Genomic DNA, 25,490 nt, shown 5'->3' with positions numbered 1-25,490 from the left:
TACACTTAGTCAGGAATTTTGGAGTCGAACTCGGCCAAACTTAAACCCGCAACCCATTGGTGTTGCAGCTGTCACTATACGCTATCTCGCCAGCCGGTTGAAGTATTTAGTGTTCCAGTAGAAAGTGGTTTGGGGGTATGTTTGCACTACGTTTGTGAGTAAATTTTCATACCAAAGAGTCAGAACAGCCCTTGTAGCACGGTAACTGAATTTATTTTCGAGAATTTCACCTATCTGTAGTGTCATTCATAGTCTTACGTTTTTCGCCCAGGTAATCACAATTATTTCAAAAGTAATCACCTCCGATTAAAAGTATGCGACCCCCTCGAGTAAATCTGCTGTTTGAAACTATACATTTACTGTAGCACTTTCATATTTTCGATTTTCTACTACCACTTGAAGTAGTTTCGTCTTGGGAATTGTTTATTCTACTTGAGTAGAAATTTTCGACGTTACTTCTACTCGAGTGCCAACGCTGACTACTTTTACCACCTCTATGTTTTAGTAAGTTTGTCCATTTACGGATGTTACGGAGTTTTGTTGACTACAGGGATCCGAATCAAGGCTCCAGTGACGATATCCCTGCATACTGGCCGGAATACTCCATCGACAACCAGCATTACCTGGATTTCAACACAAGCATCACCGATAATGGAGATAACGCAGTGGGGTATTCGTTCAGAAGGGAATATTCGGTCTTTTGGAGCAGAATGGTCCCTCAAATATACGGCTCTAAAAAGGGGGTGTGTGACGACGTGGTAATTAATGAGTACGCGCGACCGAACTCTATGCAGTTGAAGTGGAAACCCTCTCAGTACGCTCGCCCCACGTTCGCGCTCGAATCACCGAGTGCCGACGATTTATTGTACATGAACGCGCAATTGCCGCAAACGAGAGATACAACTTCTTGTGGAGGAAGCGGGGAATTCATTAGATCTACGAGGTAGGTGATCTACAATGATTAGCACGAATGTATGGTATACTGCAGAGATGAGCATGGATTAGGATTAGGAATTTAAAAAACAGGATTTGTGAAAATTTTTCGGATTTGGATTGGATTAGGATTAGAGATATTTTTCTGGACGGATTAGGATTTTGATTGGATTTACCGATTTTCTGGGAGATTGATCTGTCTTGTGGCGAATGGCGACAAACTTTATTTAAATCAGCTATTAATTTTCTCATAGTTACCAAGTTATCTTGAATCGAGGGGATCGTTGGTAGTGACAGAAAAATTTCCAATCCCTCCCTTCCATAAATTAGCATTTTTTCTGAATTTCCAGTTGGAATCGGATTAGGATTGGACATGGACTTGAATAGGAAAAAGTTATGGATTAGGATTTTGATTTTGATTTGAAGGTTCGGATTTGGATTGGATTAGGACATAGAAATTCCAAATTGGCTCATCTCTGGTATACTGGTGGAACCAATGGTTCACGTTCGTGTTGCGTTGAACGAATCTTGGCGTTCGTAGATTTGCGTTCGCAAAGAATCTTGCTGTGCTAAAGTTTGCGCAAAGTTTACACCATATTCGGACAGATTATCTTCGTTTTCAAATTCTCATGGCTCACTCCACATTGACCAGGGAGTCGGCGAAGTTGATTACACTGGGCAACAATTTTGAACTAAAATTTTTTCGACTTTGATTTTGCACTTGATTTTGGTATGCTGATTCCAAAAATGCCGCTGGTTTTCTTCCATTACGTCAAGTTTTTGCTCTACGACATATGCCCAAAATATGCACATTTTCACGAATTTAGCCGTATTACTTGTTCATACCATATAGAAATCCGCACTTTTATCATATAATAAGGTATATTAGCTAAGGCGTCAATTGAATTATTAGGAAAAAAGGTAGGCTACTGGTATCGATCTAGCTAGACCGATGCTTTAACCCATATTTGGTTAGACATTAGAGGATGCAATCATCCGAGGATATTTCAGATACATATTTGATACAAGCTGCAGGATATGGCAAGAAAATTAACCATTACATTTACTCAGGGCCGTAACAGCACTTCGTCAGCCCCCCCCCCAAAACGTTGGTCATGGGCCCCCCATATGGTGATAAACCGGACTTCTGGGGGGGCCCCAGACCCCCCTTTGTCTACCCGCTCTTTGCCGCTACTTGTCATCAATATTGGGAGTTCGTTTAGTGGGCCACCTATTCTAGCCTAGACGCGTAAAGCGCGAAAAATTTCAATAATTCATGATTGAATCGGTCAGTATCATCGGAAATTTCTTGTATATTGCTATCAAGTTTTATCCCCTATCTGCTGACGTAATCAGATTTACCGGTAGAGCTGAGTGAGGTGTCTTGGAAACTGTAGGGCCCGTAAATAATAAATAATAATCAAACATCTTCGGGCGGGCGGACCCATTGGTATGACTTCGTTACATGATGTTATTTCGAGACCTCCTGTCTGCTATATAAAAAAAATATAGAATCGGGCAAACGTACTAAACTAAAAGACGCACACGATTTCAAATTGGTATTTCTTCACTGGCGCATAATTTTCCCTGCGCGATGGAATTCCTCTTCTAAGGTTCAGATTGCCAAGACAGGAACATTCGGCGTCAGTCATTTAGGCGCCTAGGCTTTGGACAATTAAACCCATATGTATTTTGTATATATAACGAAGTTTTCGGTCAGCGTAAGGGCAGTCCTTTTCGGCCAAGGTTTTTACGCTGCCGATCGTTCTGGCACACTTCTTGGAGTCGCATGTAATATGTCCTAAATCGTTATATGTCTTGGTGCGTCGTGTCGCGGTATTGTCAAACGCTGACATGACCATTTCTAAAAACTTGCGTGTTCTTTTCTTTGGGGAAGAGTACCAAATAATCATGATATTTGGCACCTTGAAATCGCGCATAGCGCGAAAGAATTTTTGAAATGTTGCATAAATTTTCAAAAAATACTGTATAATTTATGCTAATTCACGAAATAATTTTGGGCCCCCTTCGAGCTCGCCCCCCCCAATTGGGGGGTTTGGGGTGCGGCAGTTACGTTCCTGCATTTACTATCAGCTAGGTCCAGTGCCCCATTTAGCTTATCCAGTGTAAATTGAAATTCCTCTAAGCTCGATAATTTGGATCAAGTTGAAGATTTTAGGGATGGTAGGCCTAATGATGAAGATTTTGAAATCGACTATGATTCAGAACGTAGAGTTGTCCACCAACACAAGATAAATGATCTGACACCGGCTTTAGTGCTTGGAAGAGAAAAATTCGGAACTTTTAGCAGCCTTGTGAATTGAGTATAAAGATTACTTGGAAAGAGAGCGATGATACTCACTTTCGATCATGAGAAACGCGTAATTACTAATTTTAAAAGCATGCGTTCAGAGCAAAGCTGTAAACATCCTCAAGATTACCGGACCACGACTGACCTATCGATCTCGCTTCCCATGACATGCCGCCCTATTTCTTGTCGCATTCTTTTTCTATACTATCTTCTCTACCTTCATTCAGTGTGCATGCCTCCTCTTTACATCGCCTAGGCCAAGGTGGGTGTCAGATTCCATAGACAACCTAGTCGCTTCGACATCTTCCTTTCTTTCATTGTATCGCATTTTTGTGGTGTATTGAACTGATAAAATTGCTAATAAACCAATGATGATGATGATGACAATTGAAAATTCTACATCAGTCACCCGTAATTTGGATTATGTCATATAGCCGCACCATTTTTCAGCTCAGGATGCGTGCAAGGCGAAATGGGAAAATGGCAAGGATATTTATATTCCCGATTTCTGGGAATTCCTTACGCAGCACCCCCGGTCGGTGAACTGCGGTTTGAAAAGCCATCATCTGTAGATTCTTGGAGCGGTGTAAGGTATAGGCTGACCTGCACGAAATTGTACAAACTGTCCTAATCTGCATGATATTTTGATTGCTCAGAGATGCGACCTCGTTTCAAAAAATCTGTCCTCAAAGTACTTACGACCCATCTACAATGAGTGAAGATTGTCTTTACCTCAACGTGTACGTTCCAATCGATTCGGTAAGTGTTAATATTGTGACGCGCATAAACTCTTTGCGAATGTTTGTTAAACCGTCCTCACAGTCTACGAACTTACCGCCAACGATTTTTCACCCCAGACAATGTCATATGATTCTGTAGCGCCTGGAAAGTACGCAGTTATGATTTGGCTACATGGCGGAGGCTTCGTGAATGGCGATGGAGCTCAAAGTTATTTGGGAGATGTAATGGCCAGCCTGCAGAACGTTATCGTGGTTACCCTCAACTACAGGTAATGATAGTAACATTTAATTTGACGAATCATTCATAGTTTCTTTGCAATCTATATCCGGAGGCGAGCAAAATACTCACCGTTGCTACCGGGACTGAAGTAGAAGTAATTCATAAATCAATTAAAGTAGAAGTAACAACTTTAAAGACATACCAGAGCTGTACTGGAAACTACTCAAGTAAGTAGTTTAAAAAAGTAGACTCGGTCGAGATGGATCCTTTCGAAGACGAGATTTAGGCTATCTTCATGATTTATGCAAAATCACTATCACTACACAGATAGAGTCATGGAAAATGTTTCAGTTACCGTGATGCAAGAGCTACGACAATTTCACTCTTATAAGTGCTGAGAATTTATCCCAAAACTACTCTACTTTTCAAAATCCAATTGTACAAAGCAAGTATCACTTTATTAGTATTTTCATCATTTCAAAACACCACAAAACTGCGATACAATGAAAAGATAGGAAGGTGTTGAAACGACTTGGAGTAGTCTTTGAAATCAGACACCCACCTATAGGCCTAGGTGTTAAAGAGAAGAAGCATGCACACTGAATGAAAACTAAAGCAGAGAATAGAAAAGCGGTAAAATGAGGTGGCATGTGGCGGAAGGCGACATCGATATGTAAGGTCGTGGTCCGGTAATCGTGAAGAAAGTATAGTTTGGTTGACTGTTTTAGTAGAAGTGTTGTACAAAACATAACCACTTGAGTAAAAGTACAACTGGTAAAATCCAACTCGAGAACTTGAGTTGAGATAGCTGAATTATCATGAGCGCTTTATGTAGGCTCGGAGCGCTTGGATACCTTAGCACAGGAAATCGATTTTCTCCCGGAAACTACGGGATGTTTGATCAGAATCAGGCAATGCAGTGGGTCGCTGACAACATTGCAGAGTTTGGCGGGGATCCGGAAAGATTGACAATGTTTGGTCAAGGAGCGGGTGCTGAAAGCGCCCAGGTAGGCCACCACGGAAGTCGCTTTATAGAATCACAGTTCGATGAAATTGATATCGTTCCCGTTTTTGTTAGGCCTAATCGGTTGATTGAAATCTCGCTTCAGCGAAAGTCAATGTACCAGCTCAGCTGTGATTTTCTGACATCTTCAGTTGCACACGATTAGCGTCACAAGCCGATCATTGAACATGAATAAAACGATTTTGCAAAGCGGAACTGTTTTCGACTTCTACGAGTATCCAGATCAGACAGAGGTCGCGACGGAGCTCATGGAGCGCTCATCTTGTAAATTAGCGTCGGATTCCGATTCGGTGAGCGGTTCTCTCGAGATAGTAATTGCTATCCGTGTCAATATACATCTTTTGCGATAGGTTGACTGCTTGAGAAGTGTTCCGGTTGAAGACTTATTAGCTGCCCAGGACGGGTCTGCGGGCGATTACCCCCCGCTTCAATTTGCGCCTGTTGTCGATGGGACTTTCCTCGCCAGGGACCCGGTATCCGCAAACGGCGTCCTGACAGTAAAGGAATGGAACTTCCTCATAGGTTAGTTGCTAGTTACTGATTCTAGTCTGCCTATTTCCGATCTTTTTAAGGTCAGTGAATATGTTAATTAATCGACGTTGGCATTGCTGATATATAGATAGCCCGGTCCGTGGACACTGGATATATGAGCAAGTAGAACTTGGGCATGCGACCCTTGAGCATGTGGGTTAAGGCTAGCATTTGATATAGGATAGGATTATCTACTGGTATAGTACAAGTTTCGGGGTTATAAGTCGCGTGCTCCACTGTCGTTTTTCATTATCCAACCCTGCACAGTGCCATTGAGGCTAACGCGAAATTTGGTTGGTGGAACAAGACAGTTGATCCTCAATTATATTTCACGTGGCCTTCATCAGAGCTGCTAAATTGTAGCACGACATCATATTGGCAGGATCCAATAGCGGTGACGGCACTCCGTACTGGGACACTGTTCAGTCAACCCAAAGTGGCGCAGACTTTGAGAGCATCGTCCAGTCCTCATACCAGCAAAAATTCGGTCTCGCGTCTGACGATATCCAATTCGAGTACACCGACTGGGACAATGAGTTTTTCGACGAAGACGCTGACGTACGTTTTACATGTCCCTAAACCACTACCACCCGTTGCGCCGGCGGACTGCACGGTAGTCAGGACGTTGACTTATTCGTTTCATTTCTCGCTGGTTGCAACTATGTTTGCGCCCAGAGACGACTGAAAAAGTACAATTCTGTATGCTGTTCGATGTCATATATACTTCAGTATTAGGTTCACTAAAGAACAGCCTCTAGTCATTCGCAATACTATAGCTGTCAATTCGATCCATCCAATGCGGCGTACTCATGATATAACATATATATTTTGGTAGTTTTCTTCAACGTGTCTTGTGTAAAAGAGACATGACCGTATCAAAGAGGGCAACAAAATAGCACAGGCTTGAGATATTTTTGAGGTGCATATTGACGAAATAATATTTCAGGAGCTACAAAAACGAACATTCGCTATGTATAGCAACCAACGGTACGTTTCTAAATCGGATCGAGTCGCATTAAAAGCGTCAACGGTACTTTCAAACGTTTATCAGTATTCCTTGGAATACCCTGACGAAACTGCTCAACAACTGCAATATCCTAGTTGGACAGGCAAGTTTGGATATGTCGCCGCGTAGCAATATACGAATAAGCAATAAAAAGTAATGTTTTTCAGGCGTAATGCACGGCGGCGATCTTCCTTATATCTGGGGCGATATATTACGAGACCCAGCCACCCAGGGAGCTAATCCGGAGGCAACCGCGTTGAGCTACAAGATGATGACTTATTGGGCAAACTTCGCAAAAACAGGGTAATTTCACTCAGAAATCAGTCCGATGCACAGCAAATTTCAATCCAATGCTCCATCAAACCACCTCCAAATGAAGTACATTATACACTGCTGACAATATGAGAGACAATGCATAGGTGTAGAATATGAAAATTATATGATAATAATATAGAAAAAAGCATCGTTGATTTGTTGCTAACGGTCCAACACATAAGTACGTTTATACAACGGTCCAACCATAGAGTCCTACACTATGGTCCAACTAAGTATGTGGGTTTTTGATGACTTCATCGATTCGAGTGGGAGGCGAGTTTTAGATAACCCTGAGACTCTATCAGATGAATTTTCTATCTCGATGCGTGTAAATGAAACAGAATCCGCCAGCTACAGTTCCCTTACTAGTATGACTTCAGAGTTCATACCGCATATAGTACATGCTGTAATGTAGGCTTTCATATGGCGTATAGGCCTACCTAAGCCGGAGTAGACAAACACGAGAGATTATAGGGAGAAACGAAAAATGCAGCCACGTGATGATAACATTATTACGTCACATGATCAGGTTACACGCGCAAGATTTCTCTATGAGTCGCACAACCGTTCTCTATTGCCTTCATCTGGCAAATCTCATTCAGGAATCCAAATCTTAACGAGAATGGAGATACTACCGCAGACGAATGGCCGCAATACGGACCTCTTCACCGCCGCGTCGTAAGATTCGGGGACGGCGCGGTGATTCAAAGCTCATACCCAGGCGGAAAGCAATCGGCTTTTTGGAATCTCGTACTGCCGACGCTCGATGTTTCTTGCCCGTTGTATATGCAATGAGACTGCATTTTGTATGTCGCCGGCGGTCGAAATGACATCGTATTGAAATAGTACGTTAATTGAGGTGTTTAATAAATTTGTGTCTTTCAGCGTATAGGCTGCGTGCATTGCATCAGATCGAGTACGGATTATACGCGATAATAAAGATATGTATCGCCTGCAACTTGCGATATTCAGTCTATTCCCTTCCTATCGCAGATATGCGCAACATATAAACGCAACTGAAACTATTCGTAACACACTATCCCTTCATCGAGAGTCTCACTGCAGTGTGAACGTAACGTAGACTTCAATCGCGGTTGTTATCGTCACCGAATCCGCCACCTGGTTAATTCGCAGTAGCTACGGTCTCTAGGTTGCTTCGTTGTTTTCAAACACTAGCGAAGCGAGACGCTACGAATATTTGAATTTATGCGCCGTCCTCAGTTTGACCAGTAAATGCGAGAACAGAGTCCAGTCACCTGTCAACACAAGAACTGTTGTAAATATTCGGGGCAGCGCTAACCGTTCATCTTGAATCTAACAGTACTTATGAGTTACATGTAGCTTCGTGATAAAAATACAAAATGAAGCTTTTATGCTATCACTAACACTACGCTACCCGTTTCTTTACTCAATTGCTGGTAATGACGATCGAATCATTTTCACTCACCAAGCGTCATGCCCATACATAGTTTCAAGTCTTGAAGGTCTCCTTCCAACAGAACGACTCCGTTGATGTTATGGTCGATACAGATCCGCGCGTATGCGTCCAAATTGCTGGACCCCTCGCAGCAACTTTTTAACTGAAGGAATCATGCTCGGTGTTACAATATGGCTATTTACAGCTCTTCAGTTTTCATATTTTCACAACGATTCCGCGAAGTATTGCAGCGAATTAGGATTATATGAGTGGACAGGGTTTGAACTCATCAAACAAGATAGCTCTGAGATCAGAGATGGTCAAAGTAGTCAGTGTTGCTACTCAAGTAGAAGTGGAAGTCAAGCCATAAATTTCCATTCAATTACAAGTGGTAATTGCAATTTAAAAGACATGTCAAAACTACCTCAATTGGAAATAGAAAATGAAAGGCATGGCAAGTGTCAAAGTAAGTAGTTTCAAACATTAGATTTGATCGAAGGGTCGCATGCTTTTAGCAGTTTATCGTAGATGGCTACTTCCGAAATTTTACCATGAATTTTCGTGAATAACGCAAAACGACAAATGAAGCTATACAAATTGGTGAAGTTTTCCAATAGATATCGAGGAGGAATTTCACGCAGTTTTTATGACAAATTAACATATAAAAGTGATGCAAACTTACCTCAAAACTACTTTTTACCTTTCAAAATCCAATTGTAAATAGTAAATAGTTTTGCTTAAAATACTGTTCAAGTAGAAGTAAAGTAGTCTAAAAGCAATGCCAGTCGAGTTTGAGTAAGAAGTGAAGTATATGATGATACGGATACAATAGTCGTTTTCATAAGTGACATTGTCTATTTTCCAAATCAAATCAACAGACGCGAATAAATCCACGAACCATGGCGACGACGTCGTCCACGTCCATATGAACCAGAGCTTTTGCCGAATGAGTGCGATAAGATCTTATTCCGATTTCAACAGACGTCCAAGAAACAATACGCTGTAGTGATCTGTGGGACGAATTCGCGATTAGCTGTGAGCATTGCAAGACGAGTAATGGCGGTGTGATACAAGTGAATTTAAATGTCAATATACCTCACCGTTATAGGCAGGACTGTCTTATCACCAATCCGACACACATCTAGAGGTGGTCTAAGTCAGTGGTTCAGAAGTGTGGGCCGTATTTTGTCTGGTGTCGCAACAGAGAGTTCGTGGTCTAGGTTGAGTGTGCGTCACAATGATTCAAGTTTTTTAGAAAACTGTTTAAAAGTAGCCTACGAATCGTTTTGGACAAATTATATGTGAGAGCTACCGAGACTTTTAAAAAGATTTCGTTAAATTACAACTGTCCAATTCGAAAGCGACACTTGGCACTGCCAGTGTAATTGAGGCTATAGCAAATATCCAAGTCGCATTTCTTTCAAAAGATACCGAACAATTACAAGTACTTTGCTAGCTTCGACTTTCAGAAACTTCAACCGAACCACATAATAATATCTGCCATCAACAAGGCATCGACTAAGTTGCATGCATTTGTCGTAATTAAATTTAGGGTGAATTTCGATTTTTGAAGGTTTGCCGGTCCGCAACATTTGTTTTTGAGTTTTACCGGCCCACGATGTCAAAACGTTGACAACCACTAAAGTAATCAGCCTTGCTACTCAAGCAGAAGTAAAAAGTAACTCCATAAATTTCTACTCATTGGACGTTGCAATTTCCAAGACAAGTCAAAGTGTCGAAAGATTTTCGAAGACATGGTAGAACTACTTCAAGAGGAAGTTAAAATAGAAAGGCCTGACAAGTGCTCACGTAAGTAGTTTCGAAAAGCACATTTGGTAGCGGGGTCTCATAGCAGTGGAGGTTGCTGCTTTTGAAATTGAAATATGTATCTTCGTGATTAACGAAAATAACTAATGACACTACAAATTGGCAGAATCTTCAAATTCAGTCACTATGACACTTGGGGTTATTTCACGCGGTTCTTAGCCTATGCCAATTTACTCATCATGAAAACTGATTCCAAAACTACCTTCTACCTTACAAAATCCAAATCGCAGCAATAAGTGCCTTCCGAAAAATTGGTAAAGTATAGGCTAGTAGTCGCAGTAGTCTAAAATAATAAGCACACGAGCAAGTAAAAGTACTTCGTTACTGACCACCTCTACCTTCACTCTACACTACAGTCTACAACACCAAAGATACAATATGCCTACAATGTTATGCTATCACTTTGAATTTAGATACTGATGATCAACTATACCGCATTCGGATTTCGGGCTTTCTAATTCAGATTTACAACAACTCGGACATTTTGACTTGCGCAAATCGACGCCGAGGCTACGTAATACGCTTCGATAAGCGCGCGTATTCAATTGTTCACAAGAGATCAGGGACTTGCTAATTGACAGCACTTCCGGACTCGTTGGCAATCCTATAATACGCGTAAGTTCGTCAACACGAGGAGATTGTATATTCGTCATTCACGCATGTACTTATTCCTGATGAATTGATGCTATATAAGTAAATTCGAAACAAATCGACCTCCCTTATTTCTAACCCCCTCCCTATTTTTCGTCTGGCTACGCGCCTGGAAGTAACATTTTGTATTTGATGTTTATGTTACTTTTAATTGTTTTGGAGTCTTACGTCTCAATTTAATGTCTCATATATGTAAGCCGCATATTATACTGTATACGCGTATACGAATTACGTAAAACAACGAACTGTGATACCTGTCGAGGCTAACAGTATATGGCAGAATGTCATTGAGAAACTTCACTGTCAGCCAGGACTTGTGGGTTTCCAAGAACCAGACCAGCTTGTCAGGGTCACAGTCTAGTTGAATCAGTTTCCTCCACCCACCGACCAACATAAGATGTTCTTCAGCGTCCCTAGAAATTTGCGATGTTAAACACACACACCGAGGCATTCAAATTTGAGGTTGGCCAATGGCCATATCACGCTCAAATGTAAATACGCATGACTATACACAAAAACAATGATGTAGTCTCAGGGTTGTAATGACTCGAGTTCCACTCGAGTCGCGATTTTTTGTGGACTCGACGTGACTCGGGTCATTTTTTTCAAATGCGTAAAATGACTCGACTCGAGTCAATTTTTGTATTGACTCGACTTGTACTCGATTCGTTGGGCATGACTCGAACCAAGTCGTATGACTCGAGGCTAGGACGGCCAAGACTGGCATTTCATTGTAACTTCGAAGAATAGTAAAGTCACCACATTATTGGTATTTCGTCTATCAGTCCTGATACTTGGAAAATAGGGCCAGAAACTGTTAGGACTGAGGAAAATTACTATATTACGGCTGCGAGCCATTCTATATCACTCGAGCAGAGTTGAAAAAATTGGGATCAACCGGATTGAACTGAAAACTGAATAGTGAACATAATGACTTGGTCTCGGACTCGAGTCACAATACTATGACTCGGACTCGGCCCTTTACTAGCTGACTTGGACTCGGACTTGACTCAGTGGTCAATTGAAAATGGCTCGACTTGACTCGAGTCAAAACTATAAAAGTGAGATTGACTTGTGACTCGGAACCGTGTGACTTTGTTTCAATTACAACCCTGTGTAGTATTACGTGTATACATCCAGAAGAGATGTGGATTCGTCGAATGCTTTTTTCGCGTCTGTTCTATCTTCAATGTCTTGTATGATCCACGTTAATCTTAACGAAACAAAATGTTCAGGATGGGAATGATTCCGGTCTTAGTGTATTTATATCACATACCTGTACGGCCATTGACTAACCAAGACGATCCAAGCACTCAGCTTGTGAGGAGTCAAATTGCAGCGCTTAGATTCTCGTTTAATTTGGCTGTACAGCGGGCTTTTCCTAATCGTGTGAAAAAGTACTCGTGTGGTCACCTGGGATAATACGGACAGTGTCAGGTGGACAGAAGAAAATCGCCTTGTGATATTGCATGTACAATATGCGTAACGAATATGGCAATGACATCTCCTATCTAATTTCATATCCAATATTGCTCTGGTAACTCGACTCCATTAGTTTATAAACTCGAACAGAGATGCACGCTGTAGTAGTGCTTTCAACACACGAAACAGTCACGACAGAACAGCCTAAGCCTCAGTCTCCCAATGCATATCTGAAGCAACATCGCGGATAATCCACGACAACAGGATATTTTGGGGGGACAGGGCATCCTTTGAGAAATCACGCTAATTGATTTACAGGGTTGCAATGACTCGAGTCACGATTATTTGGTGACTCGACTTGACTTGGATCATTTTTTTCAAATGCGTAAAACGACTCGACTCGAGTTAATTAGTATATTGACTCGACTTGTACTCGATTCGTTGGGCATGACTCGAACCAAGTCACATGACTCGAGGCTAGGACGGCCAAGTCAGACATTTCATTGTAACTTCGAAGAATAGTTAAGTCCCCACATTATTGGTATTTCGTCTATCACTTCTGATACTTGGAAAATACGGCCAGAAACTGTTAGGACAGACGAAGGAGGAGGATTGAACCGAATTGAACTCAAAACTGAACAGTGAATATAATGACGTGGACTCGGACTCGAGTCAAAACACTATGACTCGGACTCGACCCTCTACTCACTGACTTGAACTCGTACTTGACTCGGTGGTGAATTAAAAATGACTCGACTTGACTCAAGTCAAACCTATAAAAGTGAGATTGACTTGTGACTTGGTTACAACCCTGATCGATTATGTTCTTCTGGATTCAAGTCAGTTCGTACTACAAGAAAGCAAATACGACGGCGTGACCACAAGAAAAAAATCGGACAAGACAAAATAATTTTATCGACAAAATAATTTTATCGACAAAGGTAAAAACGCAATCTCCCGAAGACTATAGTCTATGAGCGAATGACAACCTAGCATTCTTTCGTAAATTACTTCTCGTCCATCCACATTAGCACGCGAATCAACCACAAAAGGAATTACTCACATTAGCTGAGCCCACCAATCGTAGAATCTCTTGCAAGTTGTTGTTTATATACGGAAGTATGGTCGAGTCTAAGAAATTCACCAGAACAAAATCGCACGCCTTCGTGACGCAGTCTAGTTCATGCAGCGGAGCTGTGACAACAGGAGTCAGCGACGTGTTCAGATCAAAATGCAGTGTCCAAGAATCATACTTACTACTGTCTAAAGAATTGAAGTCGATATACGATGGCAAATTAGCCACGGAATCGGTATTTTCGCCGGCTAAACAGATCAAAATCCGATCTTATAGTTATAAGTTCGTATGACATCTAGGTAGTACATACTCGACGAGATGGCTGCAGCGATGTCTTCCATCTCTATGACGTCATGACTTCGATCAAACGATGTAAGAAGCGACTGACCTCGTGCTTTCTTCCTGTAAGCGCAGGGTGGATTCACGAATAGATACAGATAGCATAACAATAAGAGAATTATATTAGAGCAATGCAGCTCACGACGAGAGAGACAGAGGTGCGCAGTAAAATGCACTTGCTGGCGATTTATTGAAATGAAAGTTCGTGTATAGTTAGATAAGAAATAGCGCCATTTCATGATTGACTTCACCAAACAGTTGTTTATCAAGCAGAAATTCAAGTATAAAATATAACCATAACCGCTTGAGTGAGTTGTGCGATAGTACGCAAGGCCTACTGAGTACGCCGAAGTCGCCAGTTTACTTCGTGACTGACCATGACCATCTCAGCCGGTATATAGGCTACATAAGTCGAAACAAAAATGTGAGGGCTAATGAATAGACAGCTTTACGAGTCAATGATATTACATTGCTCTTGCAGCAGTCTAATTCCGGTCATTTTGTCAGATGATAGGGCAACATTAATATATATTTCATCCGTCATTTGGGCCCTGCGACAGTACTTCCGAAACGAAAGTCGCTTATATAGTTGGCGCATGAATATCTACTTACGGGGACTTTGGTAAATTGCCTTCGGAGCTATCGATTACGTCTGTTTTCGGTTCTTCAAGCTCTTCCGCTAGTTCCTCTATAAAAACGGGAAGGCTAAGAGCTAAATTACAAATCATAGTGCCTCGAAGGAGCCGGAAGAAGTAAAGTTTCGACTAGACGTAAAATTACTTCGTTACCGAAGCGAGTTATCCGACGGAATCGGTTGGCAGACCAGTACCAAACCAAAGCACACATCATAAACAAGAAGTACACAACCTAATTCCGAAGTGGCGAGAGAGCGCATAATGGTACGTTCCAAAGCTGTAACACCAATGGGTTGTATAGGTTTGAGTACGTCCGAGGTCGACTGCAGAATTTCTACTTAAGTGTTGGAGGTATATCTAGGCTCCTCCTCGCCACGCGATGTGGCGGTGTGTTGTAAAAGCCTAGAAGTGGGGCGTGCTACCAATCGGTAGATACGGAATCATAATAAAGATTATCGGCCTGGTGTAAAATGACCAATGTAGTCGAAAACCCATGAATATCATAAACAAACAAACCTAATTCCGAAAGCTTATTGGTATTCCGCAGTATTTTCAGCAGCTTCCTCTTCTCTTCAAAAGACATCGACGGTATGGTAAATGGCACCTGGGCAGTGAGCACCGCAAATAACACGCATTTTTTATTGCCAGCGATATATTTGGGCGACTCGCCGTACCTGGATCATTTGCTTCAGAAATTTGTGGCCGCTAATGTTGATCGCGGGAAACCGGGATTGGATTCCCATTTCCAAAGCGTCAGCCACCCAGCTCGGGTCCATGGCAATTACGGACACAAACCTGAAAAACAGCAAAAAAGTCAACAAGTCTCTCGATTCGAAGGATTCCAATTTGCCTTGTGACTCCCGACTATAGGGTTGGGCATTGGGTATGCGAATCCGAGTCGACTATCAACCGTAATGATTTGAGTGGAGTGGTGAGAGTCGATTTCTTCGAGTTACAAAAATATACGTCGTCGCATCAAGAGTCATATTTTATCAACATATTATATAGTTTCAATACTGTATTTGATAGTTGCTGGAATATGTAGCAGATTGCGCTCCCGGTCTGCAGCGATGGGCGCTAATTTTTCCTATTAGTTATAGGCATTCGCCACAAATGCAATTCTTGAACTGCGATAGCACAAGCAACGGTATTCCACCTTCGATTGGGGTCGGAGAGAAGGATCTTGATTGTCTGCAGCAACGGCGCTATATATTGCGGCGGAAGCTTGTCCAAATCGTCGATGAAGATAACAATTACGATACGTCGTTGCTCGAACAGCTCCATAAAGCGAACCAATAACGAAAGATGCCTGTAACGAGTATTGTAATAATATTCGATAGGCCTCAACGACTTGCTTAGATTTTGAACTGGTAGGGTATCAATATCAAAAATTTATTCCTTGGTTGTATCTTGTCCGCGGTGCATAATGAGGATGGACAGAAGACTCTCGCGAAAATTACCGTTGGTATTTTTGTCCTTGTTGCGGATGTTTTTTGCGGCATATACACCGACTCATGATATGCATACACACGATCTGTACATATATGCATACCATGACTGCATGATGTGCATATGGCAATGGACATTGGGGGGTGCTAGTCAAATTATATTTATTTAACAATCTATAGAGTGATCTTATTAATAGAGGTAGTCGGAGTAGTCATTGATGATACTCGGATACAAATAGAATGAATGTAATAAATATAGACTCGATTGCGAATATAGAACTAGCAAGTATCGCTTTTCAAGACATGATAATCGATATGAAGTGGAAGTACAAAACATGAGGTCCTAAAAGAAGGTGCGTCGCATAGTTCCACATCCACTTACATAGGCGACACCACATAGTTCAAACGCAAATTTCATGCAAAAAAAACAATACAACTCAGTTCGTGAGCGACTTTCTACTAGACAAAATCAAACTAAATAATAAAGATTAGGCTAAGCGGGGCCAACGATATCGTAGGCCCCGGGCTAAGTAATTTCGCTGAAGTAGAAATGGAAGAACACTTAAGTCATTGTCATCTCACATAAGTAGCACAAGCAGGCAAAACCTACTTGAGTATGCTACTCCGTCATATCGAAATACTTCGTTACTAACCACCCGCACCTGTTAGTAGGTTCATCCGAAGCTAATACGGTTATCTCATCGACACTAGAGGTCGACCGATTATCGACTTGGCCGATTATCCAGGCCGATATTTGGAACTCTCCCGATTATCGATATCGGCCTATAGGCCGATATCGCAGCCGATATTTTATGTATAAAAAAAAATCAAAAATATTGGAAATTCAAGGCTCCGTGTTCTCAATCTCATGAAATCGACGACGTAAAGGGCGATACGTGACAGATTTACCCTTGCAAGACGAGTTTAACTGGGTGAGCATGCAGATAAACTATGCTTCCTGCATTAATTTCTACCTCTACTGGACCAATCTGCACTCCTGTATCACGTTTTGCTTTTTGGGTTATCCCAAATTTCAATGAATGTGCAACAATTATGCAATTTTTCTTTTCAACTTCAGTTTTCTCGTTTGTTGTCCAACATTCTGTGGCATGTACAAGTGCCATCTTGCCTAATATATAATATTTTAGCGAAATGGTTCTCTGATCCTTCCATATTAATATCGGCCTATGATATCGGTTAACGGCCTTGTGAGTGTGTCGATAATCGGTATCGGTATCGGCCTGCAAAAATCAATATCGGTCGACCTCTAATCGACACCGCGATATAGTTGCCGCGTTCTCCGAGTTCGACAAGTTGAAAATTTTCAGATTTTTTCCAAACTTGATTAAAATTAGAATAAGAATCGCTGCACAGCATTTTTCCAAATTAGATTATCATTAAGATTATTGAATTCGTAGAAACATGGAAATTGAATTAAATTCCGCCTAGAAAGACATACAATAGAAATCAAGTGCAACTCATATCAAATCATAGTTCATTGTCATGAGACTGTACACCAAACATGGCTCGTTTCGCGCTATGAAGTTATTCTTCGTCAGCATTTTTTGGAAAGCAAGAAATTAGAAAAGAATTTACAGTTAAAGTAAGGAAACATTTCACATAGTAGATTGGAATTTGATTACCAGCCTTTCTCTCTAATTAGTTTAGTAGACAAACTAGACAACTAGTGGTCAAGTCTTGCCTGATTTCATATTTGATCTTGCCCATAACACCCAGCTCCCGCGAGAAATCCGGTTTCGAAAAGATCTTCTTAATTTGCCTCGCGTGGCTGTGCACGAACTTGAGGAGGATGGGTATCGCATTGCGGCACACCACGACGACAGGAACGGACAAGAACACCGCCCCGACGCTGACGTTGCGCTTCACCTCGGCATCAGTCAATCGGTATTCGGGAATGGTGCCGTTATTCTCACTGCGAAATACGAGCATTCTACCATATTGCATTGTCGAGTTCCGTGTGTGATTGTTCGGTCATGCAATATGGATGGGACATTGACATCCTTTGTATATCAGGGTTGAAGCTGCGATTTCATACTTTTATTTCGTGCTTTTATTTATTGTTATTTTGATATTCATGGTTTTTCGACTATATTCGTCATTTTACAGCAGACCGATATTCTTCATTATGGGTTCCTATTTACCGAATTGTAGTAGGCTACGGGTACGGCCCACTTCTAGGCTCTTGTACGACACCGCTTATGCGGATTACATGGCGGGAGTAGCCTAGATAAACATGCAGGGCTGTAGCGCATAGGTAGAAATTGTGGAGTCTTTTTATTAGTATTCAGTTTACTAAATAGGTCATGAGTAAGTCTTGGCGAAGGTGCTTATGCTATTTCGTAATTATTAGATTACCGAATAGGCAGCCAGGTAGTCCAAATTGACTGTTGGCAGCCAGCAGGTCTCGACGTAAGTACTGGTCATTTTTTAGTAACGAGGTCGTGAAATTTAGAGGTGGATGGCGGAGCGCAATAATTCCAAAGGGAAATTGGATCCCGACGACAAGGCCAAAAATCACTGTGCTATCCTATACACCGGATTTCACCTATTACTCACTTCTCATACATGGCGACGACTTCGTCTTTTTTGAGAAAGGTATAAACCAAGAGACCAACGCTACATCCGATGCAAGCGATGAGAATTAGCAATGCGACGACGTAAACTGGTATGATTCCACACGCCATCTTTGGTCTGCAATTTAGAGGCAGAGAGTTGAACCCAAATCTTTCATCCCTCAGCTCCACAGACCGTACAAGCGAAACATACATCAAAAGTAGCCGACTAACATTAAATTAAGCGTTACTAGGGCTGGCCACTCTGCCGATGGCGATATATGCGTCGCATATAATAATGGAATAAGACGTAGACTAGACATGAATAGGCCTACTCCGTATATAGTGGTTGACGTACCTCAGCTTCTGTAGCGGTAACTGGACAAAACGTGGGCCAATATTTAGTAGGACTGCAGACGTAATATAGCAATATGTCATCGAAAGAGTTTAGATTCGTGGTTCTCAAACTGGGGGGGGCGTGATGGAATCTGAAGGGGGCGCGAAGCTGCGGTCGGCTGATATACTTTTTCGCGCTCGGCGCGATTTACCTCCACTTACTCGTTACTTCTCTGTGTATAGTCCAAATTTCATATGTGAGAATCCTCTCATCAACAGTTATAACCTTCCATGAAATCAAACTATCTGTTGGGATTGCAAGCATTCTGGTTGCATTTTGTGATATGACGATAAGGGGGCGCGGAACGGGGCCTACGATAATATATATCGTAGGCCCCGCGCGGAATTTTTCACTATTATAAAGGGAGACGTGTCTAAATATGTTTGAGAACAACTGGTTTAGATAGACACCAGAGTGTAAAAGATTACATAAATTGTGAAATGTTGGAACAACTAAAGACATGAATTTCGCCATGGGTATTATACAATAATTATAATTACAGAACAGTGATCTCATCAATACCAAGCGGTAGTAGCGATTCGATACGATACGATTTGATAAGAATACTTCATCTATAGCAGTTGTTCCCAACCGGTGGGGAATTCGCCACTGGTGGGGAATTCAATGGTTTCTGGTGGGAATAGACGCATTTGTAAAACATTTTATACAGGATAGTCCACATATTTACGGCGACACATGCGCGATTACCGTTACCAATTAACTGCTCTGCGATGAATGTATCGAAAATTATATTGTATGTTGTTCACAAAAACTCATTTTAACTCTGGATGACCAATCATGCTGACGTCACAAATGCATCCAGCACGACCAGTAAGACGTGAAAAATCCCGCTTTAGTTAAATTTTTATGGTTACTGGTATCGGTTCACAAAACGTTTGATGTTGCAGTTATATGCGATTGTCTTGCGTACTGGTGCGGTTCGGTGTCTTATATACTCAAACAAGCAAATAGATGCTTCGTAATGACAAAAGTTGAAAGGAAATACGACGATAGTTTTGGGTGGTGGGGAATGAAGACTCCGAATAAATCTGAAGCGGGAAATGAAGACAAAAAGGTTGGGAACTACTGAGCTATAGGCATTCGTCAATCAGCACATCTAAGTTAAGGTACGTGGTCGTCTTACTTGAACGAATTCTTTTTGGCGTCGGTGGATAGCTCAGTCCTTACGTTTCCCTCAAAATGTATTTTACTGGGGACATTAGCCCGAAATATTGCAGACGGAAGCCTTCCGATTCCATATTCGACGGAATTGACTAGACGAGTCACCAACCCGGCCCAAAGGTGATCTGAACCTGCATTTCGAGAAAGCACTTGTAAATAATACGCAGGTTTCGAACCCGTGTTATCATATCCACCTGTGTATTCTAATGCGTTGAAATAGACGGACAAGAAACGGACGTTATCGTTGACTGGAATGGCTTGCGGGGGCATGAAGAATACCAACCGAATGAGCATCCAAAAGCACATCGAAACGACGTTCCTGGTGACTGGATATTTCGCTGACCGTCTGCCTAAATTTTCTGAAATGTAATGTCATTGCTTGTGTGTTGAGTTGATTTCGTAAGAGAGAATTGAAAAATAACTCCACCGTCTCAGTCCACAGTCTATTATGAATAGTAATTATTACCAGTTCCGCTAAGTTGTAATGGGCAAAATAGAATGTCAGTTGATTCAAATCGCGACCTAAGCTCGAATCGCATACCACTGCTATTGCAAAATATCGGTGCTTTGAATGAGCGACTGCGCGTGCTGAGTGTGCAGTTGTGCAGTGTGCACATACAGTCGTACACATGCACTCGCATTCGTACTGTATGAGTGTCTTATCCATTCTCATCCATGTCTTGTCCATTCAAGTTGAAAGAGACCGTTGAGTGCGTTAGCCGGTTAACATTGTTGATGAGAGCGGACTGTCAAAACTACCTTCTACAATGAATAGATACAAAAGTATATGCGATGAGATGATTCCAGCATATACATTACCTTGAATTTTCTTCATTAGATAAGACTTTCCGCAGCCCCATCCAGCAAATATGCCGACGGTAGCGGGTGTATCCAATGTGGATATTGTGCTAGCCAATATATCCGCATATGTGCTGAATCCTAGCGTCGATGTTATTTTACCACTCGCAGGCCGTCGGAGTTCGGCGCTTAAATTTGATTTGTCGTCGTCCGGTTGTGGCTGATTCGTCATCGTTACATAGAAATTAAATACGAATTTTACGTCTAGGCGAGAATGTTTTGTATTAGAGAGTTTTCATTATTATTGAGCAAACACAAATCTACTATATGAGCGTGTACTAGGTGTAGGCCTACAGCCTACTACTATACGTTAGGTTTGACCCATGTGGAAATAATAACTATAATCGTTTACCAATGAGAACTATGTTGAACAATCGCATAATTCGCAAGTTATTACATTTCAGACTACGTAATGTAGCACAGTGCTGTTCAATCTTTTTGAGCTCCATTCGCATTTTTTTTGTAAAATAAATTTCATTCGCACAAACTAACCGAAAATTGTTATACAAAAAGAAGATGAAGATACTCAACAAAATTTTGTTCAGATGTGCAACAAATTGGCTACCATGTAGCTTAAGCTAACATGTGTCTCATTAAAAAGGCAGATTTTTTCTCTCGTTTTGATTTCAACTATTTCACTAAAACCCTTCTTGGCCAAACAAGTTGTTGGGTTTTGTACAAGAACGTCTACTAGTGCCTGGATGGCCAGGTCTTAAAATCTGTTCTGCACTCATATCCAAAATACAGCGTATTTTTCGCGAGTAAAAAATGCTTGCTGGCAGAAATCGTTTTTGGGAGCTGACACAAAGCTCCTGGAGGCTCCAGTTTGTCGAAATGATGAAAAACCCACAGGTTTGTGTTGAGTCTTTTGCCTGATGTCTTGGAAAATAAGGTCCAAAACGATCAAGGAGAGTAGGCACATTATAGTTCGCTACCTTATGATACGTTGCTCCAACTTGTGTTCTGTTTTTTTTTTTTCGATTTCCAATTTTCTGTCTCGCGAGTATATGAGAAGAGCAAATAAACTCACGATAATAGGTGTTCTGCTCTTTAGCTCAATCTAACTTGAGAATTCAAAACAGTTTAATAACAGTAAAGCAGCTTTTTAGACTACCACCAAAATTTGAGTTTTTGTAGCATCTCGCGACCCGAGCCTCACCCATGAAAAGGAATTCATTTTCAATATTGAAGTGGTATGCTACGATTTTATAGACATGTATGACATACAGAACGCGCACACCACAATTCTACCCAACACAGCTCTACAAAACATGTCTGACGCACGCGATTATAAATTAGGTTGAATTAAATTCCTCTGCGTGTCGCAGCTGTATAACACTGTCTACTCAGATTGCAAGAACAGGACTATTCCGTGCCGACAACGGAGCATATCTATATCGAAAGGTTTGGCCATGGCCAATGGCCATCCAGCATCGGTCACTTTTTGGCCAAGGTTTTGTCGCCGTATTTTATCAGCGGTTTGTTGGCCCCGACGCAAAAGGGGTTGGCCTCGAAATGAAGGAGTCTCATAGGCCTGATAACTCGCTCGCTGCACACCCCAGCAGTCAGCACCCAGCAGCCTACACTAGTTCGTCCCAACGGTCTTCGACCATGTTTTCTAGAAAAAACAGTCGGACAAATCTTATCATGAATTCTCATGATAAAGCCATATTTTCTGCGTGCCTTGCTTATTGGCTGCAGTACCCAACACAGTGACCTTGGATATGTAAAGACTATCGCAGGGTTTTTTGCACTAAATTCAACAAATATTGCATACATATTAACAGATAGCTCTGGCACCGTGTCGACTCAAAATTATAATCTTTGCGGTCCATACCTCAATAAACCTTGAAGGAGTAAAAATTTGCGTTACAGTACCTTGCAAATGTGAGCCGGCAATGATGGTATTTACTACTATCCTCGTGACTCGCGCTAATCGAACAATTATTACGAAAATATGATGATTGTTTAGCGAAAGAAACCAGAAAGTCAATTTGACGTCATTTTTCCAGCCTGTCGCAGGCTCAGAGAGGCTGATATATTGTTTGTCTGCCACTACACCAGCTTCCAAACCAGGCTTTTGGTTACGTAATAATAATAGAGCGAAAATATTAATTCACTACGGCCTGTGAGAGCTACGATTCGCCGTGCGTCGTAAGTTGAACAAGTTTTTTACAATTGCGTCGCAACTACATAAGTTACACTGCCCTTGAATTTTCTATTAGGTTTATTTGAATTATTCCACGACAGAAAAATTAACAATTATTCACGATGTTCATTCGCGCTCATCTAGATTTTTCAGCCGGACCATTCGCACCACCTTAATTCGTCATTCGCACGGCAATTTTCTCCATTCGCACAAGTGTAAACCATTTTGATGATTGAGATGTTGCACAGTAACATGTGCCATTTAATGTATGATTAATTACGGTCTGCTTTATTAATACAGACGATGTCTATCAATTCGGATACCGGATATCCCGGACAACTGCTTTAATCGGCCAAAATGCTTAGCGATAGAACACAAATAAAAATTCCACCTAAAACACTCCGTCTAATTCGGACAATTCTCCGCTTAATTCGGACATAGGCCCGCAATTCCTATCGCTAGCTAGGTTATGACAGGTTCTATACCAATACCGAGAAAACCATAACCGAGAATGGACATTACAGAGAATGGTCATTACCGAGAATGGACAGTGGAGACCATCGAGAATGGAGATGACCGAGAATGGCGAATGCCAAGAATCTAACTTACTGGGACGGACGTTGTCGAGATATTTATACCTGAGAATCGACACCGAATGTGAAACGCCGTGATGCACATACACACGACCTCTTTATATGCATAACATGCATGCATTACATACATTGCATTCCCCGTAATGTCCACTCTCGGTGGTGTCCATTCTCGGTAATGTTCATTCTCTGTGTTATCTACTCTCGGTAATGTCCATTCTCGGCGGTGTCCATTCTCGGTAATGGTTTTCTCGGTATTGGCCGTACACCGTTATGACACAATATACATTACTTCGTTCGTTTTAATACAAGATGACCGATTATCGACAATGAACTCATACAAGGCCTGGCAGCTTCATAGTCGGTTCAAATTGGGTGCAATTGCGTGAATCTTGTAGAACAGATTAGTACACAGATTCAGATAACCTGAAGGCACAACTAATGTGCGTTTTATGCGATCTATGCCTATTGCTGCAGTATAGCGCAGCTGCATGAGTATTATGTACCGGTTTTTTAATAAGTTGTGTGCCTACTGCCTATACCAGGGGCGGTCAACATACGGCCCGCGACAGGATTTTGAGCGGCCAGCAGAGAGTTTCTACCCTGGAAGTGAATTTACAATCTGAAAATATTGGGAAATTTTATGTGTCACACAATGAATCCCAGTTTGCCAACGTGAGAAAGGTGCTCCTGAAACTACTTGTACTGTTCAGGTCTACATACCTTTGCGAGCAAACATTTTCGATCATGAACATTAACAAGACAAGGCTGCGTCCCAATAAAACTGATGTCCACGTGCAGTCTTTACTAAGGGTTTCTACATACGTCATGCAGCCAGAGTTCATAGAACTTGTTGACAACTTTGATCCACCGCAGATGCTTGATTGACATCAACAGTGATTCAAGTACATTAGGTAAATATTCATTAAATAGTGTTTTTCCTATGTGCTTTAAACTTGAAGTTTACATTATATACGATTTATTCCTAGCATTGGTGGATAAATACTCTATGAATATATCGATTCTTTAATCTGGCCCGCCAAATACTTCATTTTCCCACATCAGGCCCGCCGACGGAGAAGTTGCCCGCCCCTGGCCTATTCGTACGACCATGAAGCTAATAATTGATTTTCCGCTTAAGTCCGACGAAGCCGATTCTCCGCTTAATTCAGCCCAAAGTAAGTAGAACTAAACTGTCCGAATTAAGCGAAGTCCGCAGTATTTATGTGTACTTTGTTGTGGTGCAAACGGTGTAGGAGAAACATCCCGATATGCTTGTTTTAAAATAAATAATAATGACGATAGCAACCAGTTCGCTCCGCAACGAGCTGAAATACATCTCCTACCCACCCACGCCTACAGTTGACTATACGCAATACCCCGAATTCATCAATTGTACTACAGCTTCAAGTCTAGGGCGGATGTGTCGGAGATCGCCGTAATGCGTTTAAAGAAGTCGTTGAATTTCGCGGAAGACTTCAACGTCGAAACTTTCCCAAATTTAATCCACAACACTTTCGAAGATTCAGAATAAAATCTGTAATTGGCAATTTGAATTGCAAATACCGGATACCAAATACCGGAGCGTTGTCGTTCATTGTATCACATTCCAAATGTCACATAGTCTATATTTCCCATTTATTCCTATTCGAAAGTCAACTAGACAAATAATAACGAATTTCCAATAACACCTGATTCGATAACTCCTGGTACCTAGGGATGGTGTGAACCTCTGAAAGGTTCAGGTTCGTGTGAACGCGAACCTTTTTGAAAGGTTCTGTGTGAACGCGAACGTGAACCTCATGACGTCATATTGCTAATTGTAACCCTACATTCCAGTGAAGTGA

The 25,490-nt window shown here is 41.6% G+C and overlaps 2 protein-coding genes across 3 annotated transcripts in view; one reads left to right on the top strand and one right to left on the bottom strand.

Annotated features, from left to right (window-relative positions):
- Positions 1 to 7: 7 nt before the first annotated feature.
- Positions 8 to 8,038, top strand: LOC145456380 (cholinesterase-like). The gene is made up of 11 exons (XM_080334456.1): positions 8 to 943; positions 3,695 to 3,835; positions 3,901 to 4,003; positions 4,102 to 4,253; positions 5,040 to 5,211; positions 5,360 to 5,518; positions 5,579 to 5,750; positions 6,142 to 6,317; positions 6,706 to 6,868; positions 6,933 to 7,068; positions 7,683 to 8,038. Exons 1-11 carry the CDS (start codon positions 525 to 527, stop codon positions 7,873 to 7,875), a joined length of 1,986 nt encoding a protein of 661 aa, XP_080190582.1. The 5' UTR covers positions 8 to 524; the 3' UTR covers positions 7,876 to 8,038.
- Positions 6,567 to 25,490, bottom strand: part of LOC145456379 (NTPase KAP family P-loop domain-containing protein 1-like) — a 33,581-nt gene continuing 14,657 nt past the window's right edge. Inside the window, exons 3-20 of one of the 2 annotated variants that reach the window (XM_080334455.1) lie at positions 20,866 to 21,064; positions 20,241 to 20,405; positions 20,009 to 20,177; positions 18,472 to 18,606; positions 17,597 to 17,827; positions 15,603 to 15,755; positions 15,121 to 15,241; positions 14,963 to 15,050; positions 14,424 to 14,499; positions 13,783 to 13,874; positions 13,655 to 13,720; positions 13,461 to 13,591; positions 12,252 to 12,388; positions 12,102 to 12,188; positions 11,230 to 11,388; positions 9,396 to 9,507; positions 8,528 to 8,660; positions 6,567 to 8,336 (exon numbers count right to left, since the gene is read on the bottom strand). In XM_080334455.1, the coding sequence (XP_080190581.1) occupies positions 8,269 to 8,336; positions 8,528 to 8,660; positions 9,396 to 9,507; positions 11,230 to 11,388; positions 12,102 to 12,188; positions 12,252 to 12,388; positions 13,461 to 13,591; positions 13,655 to 13,720; positions 13,783 to 13,874; positions 14,424 to 14,499; positions 14,963 to 15,050; positions 15,121 to 15,241; positions 15,603 to 15,755; positions 17,597 to 17,827; positions 18,472 to 18,606; positions 20,009 to 20,177; positions 20,241 to 20,405; positions 20,866 to 20,881 (2,139 nt within the window). In that variant the 5' untranslated portion in view covers positions 20,882 to 21,064 and the 3' untranslated portion in view covers positions 6,567 to 8,268. Of the gene's footprint in view, positions 8,337 to 8,527; positions 8,661 to 9,395; positions 9,508 to 11,229; positions 11,389 to 12,101; positions 12,189 to 12,251; positions 12,389 to 13,460; positions 13,592 to 13,654; positions 13,721 to 13,782; positions 13,875 to 14,423; positions 14,500 to 14,962; positions 15,051 to 15,120; positions 15,242 to 15,602; positions 15,756 to 17,596; positions 17,828 to 18,471; positions 18,607 to 20,008; positions 20,178 to 20,240; positions 20,406 to 20,865; positions 22,476 to 25,490 lie in introns of those variants that run through there. The other variant, XM_080334453.1, reaches the window with a different exon arrangement.

Source organism: Botryllus schlosseri, chromosome 14, assembly GCF_051294905.1.
Source record: "Botryllus schlosseri isolate E-star chromosome 14, Bs_hap1, whole genome shotgun sequence".
Classification (NCBI taxonomy): domain Eukaryota; kingdom Metazoa; phylum Chordata; class Ascidiacea; order Stolidobranchia; family Styelidae; genus Botryllus; species Botryllus schlosseri.
The sequence above is the reverse complement of the archived record's forward strand: the minus strand, read 5'-3'. Positions and strand labels throughout refer to the sequence as shown.

Excerpts from the sequence above, each read along its gene's own strand:
- LOC145456380 (XM_080334456.1), top strand. The coding sequence starts at position 525 with ATGTTACGGAGTTTTGTTGACTACAGGGATCCGAATCAAGGCTCCAGT. Across the intron at positions 3,836-3,900 it reads GATTCTTGGAGCGGTGTAAG|AGATGCGACCTCGTTTCAAA; the intron begins GTATAGGCTGAC and ends TTGATTGCTCAG. Across the intron at positions 4,254-5,039 it reads GTGGTTACCCTCAACTACAG|GCTCGGAGCGCTTGGATACC; the intron begins GTAATGATAGTA and ends CGCTTTATGTAG.